Source organism: Colobus angolensis, unplaced genomic scaffold, assembly GCF_000951035.1.
Source record: "Colobus angolensis palliatus isolate OR3802 unplaced genomic scaffold, Cang.pa_1.0 Scaffold101, whole genome shotgun sequence".
In the NCBI taxonomy this organism is placed as follows: domain Eukaryota; kingdom Metazoa; phylum Chordata; class Mammalia; order Primates; family Cercopithecidae; genus Colobus; species Colobus angolensis.
The window spans coordinates 2,214,551-2,217,478 of record NW_012111031.1 but is presented as its reverse complement, the minus strand read 5'-3'; the positions used below and the strand labels follow the sequence as shown (position 1 = coordinate 2,217,478).

At 40.5% G+C, this 2,928-nt stretch overlaps 1 protein-coding gene across 8 annotated transcripts in view; it reads left to right on the top strand.

Annotated features, from left to right (window-relative positions):
- The window catches only part of TRIM13 (tripartite motif containing 13), a 20,821-nt gene extending 18,200 nt beyond the window's left edge, over positions 1 to 2,621 (top strand). For all 8 annotated transcript variants that reach the window (XM_011939308.1, XM_011939265.1, XM_011939296.1 and 5 more), the window contains one exon: positions 1,387 to 2,621. In XM_011939308.1, coding sequence (XP_011794698.1) covers positions 1,393 to 2,613 — 1,221 coding nt within the window. In that variant the 5' untranslated portion in view covers positions 1,387 to 1,392 and the 3' untranslated portion in view covers positions 2,614 to 2,621. The remainder of the gene's footprint in view (positions 1 to 1,386) is intronic.
- The last annotated feature ends 307 nt before the right edge of the window (positions 2,622 to 2,928 follow it).

Sequence of the window (2,928 nt, the reverse complement as noted above, 5' to 3'; positions counted from 1 at the left end):
CCTCCCGAGTAGCCGGGACTACAGGCATCCGCCACCTCGCCTGGCTAGATTTTTGTATTTTTTAGTAGAGACGGGGTTTCACCATGTTAGCCAGGATGATCTCGATCTGCTGACCTCGTGATCCACCCGTCTTGGCCTCCCAAAGTGCTGGGATTACAGGCTTGAGCCACCGCGCCCGGCCCAGTTGTTTTCTTTGAAGTAACAAGCTCATTTTTTTTTTTTCCAAGAAGATGTCAGGTAGCTAAGTCTGAATAGCCATAGTTTATCATTTGTTCTTTCAGAAAGTAAAAATGGTGTTCCATGAAAAAAAGCAGCTGGTTTAGCTTGCAGCTCATCACTTAAGTGCTTTTTCTCCAGACAGCATCTGCTGGTACGCAGAAGTGCTTTATGTGTACTGCCTATTTTGTCACGCAATATATTAAAAAACTGTACGCAGGCTGAAGACTTAGTAAAACGAATAATTGTTACTGCTGCATCAAGAACATTCTTAAATGAAACCGGTATTCCAACCCTAATTTGGGTGGTGATGATGAATACAATTCAGTGCTTCTTACGCTTTGCTCGATCCCTACTAAGGCTTCAGCAGTGTCTACACACCATTGCTTTTACACCATTGGTACAAATGTTGACAGTGCAAAAAGCAAGTAACATCTTAGTGTTATTACGAAAACAGTTTTGATCTCACAGATGCCCCGAAAGAGGGACATCCAGGTTTTTGCCCACCACATTGTGAAAATCGATGATTCTAGATAATACAAAATGACTTCAATTACTGTTCTGGTGGTTTATAAACAACAAAAAACCTCATTTAGTTCTCCTGCCTAGAAGAGTGAATTGCAACTCTTATCTTGTGCTTTTACCTGTGATTTTAAAAATTGTAATCTTGCCTTTGAAATAGAAAAATATGCTAATTCATAATAAAGTCTGCATGAAGAGTACATGTTTGGATTTATATTTCTGTGCTACTTTCTTTTATATAACATACCATTTTATATTTGTGGGCCCAGAGTAAAGAGCTCATTCTGTTAGACACTGAATAGCCTTGTTTTTGTCAGTAGTCAGCTCTGTTTTAAAACAATTGTTTGGGTCCTGCTGGCTCAACTTGCAGTTGTCCTAGTCCTGAGTCTGTCTTATCCAAAGACTGTTGTTGGAAAGCCCACACAAAGGCCTGTGTATAGGATGCCTTACTATTAAAGGAGCATGTTCTAGTGTCAGTGGATTAAATTTGCTTTGGTGTGCATTCCCTTACTAATTCTCACTTCCTTTGTGTGGCTGGTTATTTCAGTGAATGATCATTCTAATGTGAAGACAGTTTCTTCTAATTATTACATAGTCCTAGTGGTGACGATTATTGGAGTAAAATAATTTTTTTTTTTTTTCTGGTAGGATGTGATGGAGCTGCTTGAAGAAGATCTCACGTGCCCTATTTGTTGTAGTCTGTTTGATGATCCACGGGTTTTGCCTTGCTCCCACAACTTCTGCAAAAAATGCTTAGAAGGGATCTTAGAGGGGAGTGTGCGGAATTCCTTGTGGAGACCAGCTCCTTTCAAGTGTCCTACGTGCCGTAAGGAAACTTCAGCTACTGGAATTAATAGCCTGCAGGTTAATTACTCCCTGAAGGGTATTGTGGAAAAGTATAACAAGATCAAGATCTCTCCCAAAATGCCAGTATGCAAAGGACACCTGGGGCAGCCTCTCAACATTTTCTGCCTGACTGATATGCAGCTGATTTGTGGGATCTGTGCTACTCGTGGGGACCACACCAAGCATGTCTTCTGTTCTATTGAAGATGCCTATGCTCAGGAAAGGGATGCCTTTGAGTCCCTCTTTCAGAGCTTTGAGACCTGGCGTCGGGGAGATGCTCTTTCTCGCTTGGATACCTTGGAAACTAGTAAGAGGAAATCCCTACAGTTACTGACTAAAGATTCAGATAAAGTGAAGGAATTTTTTGAGAAGTTACAACACACATTGGATCAAAAGAAGAATGAAATTCTGTCTGACTTTGAGACCATGAAACTTGCTGTTATGCAAGCATATGACCCAGAGATCAACAAACTCAACACCATCTTGCAGGAGCAACGGATGGCCTTTAACATTGCTGAGGCTTTCAAAGATGTGTCAGAACCCATTGTATTTCTGCAACAGATGCAGGAATTCAGGGAGAAAATCAAAGTAATCAAGGAAACTCCTTTACCTCCCTCTAATTTGCCTGCAAGCCCCTTAATGAAGAACTTTGATACTAGTCAATGGGAAGACATAAAACTAGTTGATGTGGATAAACTTTCTTTGCCTCAAGACACTGGCACATTCATTAACAAGATTCCCTGGAGCTTTTATAAGTTATTTTTGCTAGTCCTGCTTGGCCTTGTCGTTCTCTTTGGTCCTACCATGTTCCTAGAATGGTCACTATTTGATGACCTGGCAACTTGGAAAGACTGTCTTTCAGACTTTAGTTCCTATCTGACTAAATCAGTCGATCTTATAGAACAATCAGTTTTTTACTGGGAACAGGTGACAGATGGGTTTTTCATTTTCAATGAAAGATTCAAGAATTTTACGTTGGTGGTACTGAACAATGCGGCAGAATTTGTGTGCAAATATAAACTATTATAAAATCTGTTTCAAGTATGCAGTTCTCTTTTGTTAGAAATTGTCAGAGAACAGAGAGTGGTAATTCAGATTTGGTCAACGATTCTAGTCACATATTTTCCTCCAAAAGTATTCCTTCCAAAAATAATCTCCTATACATGTTCAAATTAGGTAGCATAAAGATAAAAGTGAAATTTAGTAGTATAGGCCTGAACCCTTTTTTGTTTAAAGAGTGCTTTTGAAATAAGCATCAGGCCGGGCGCGGTGGCTCAAGCCTGTAATCCCAGCACTTTGGGAGGCCGAGACGGGCGGATCACGAGGTCAGGAGATCGAGACCAT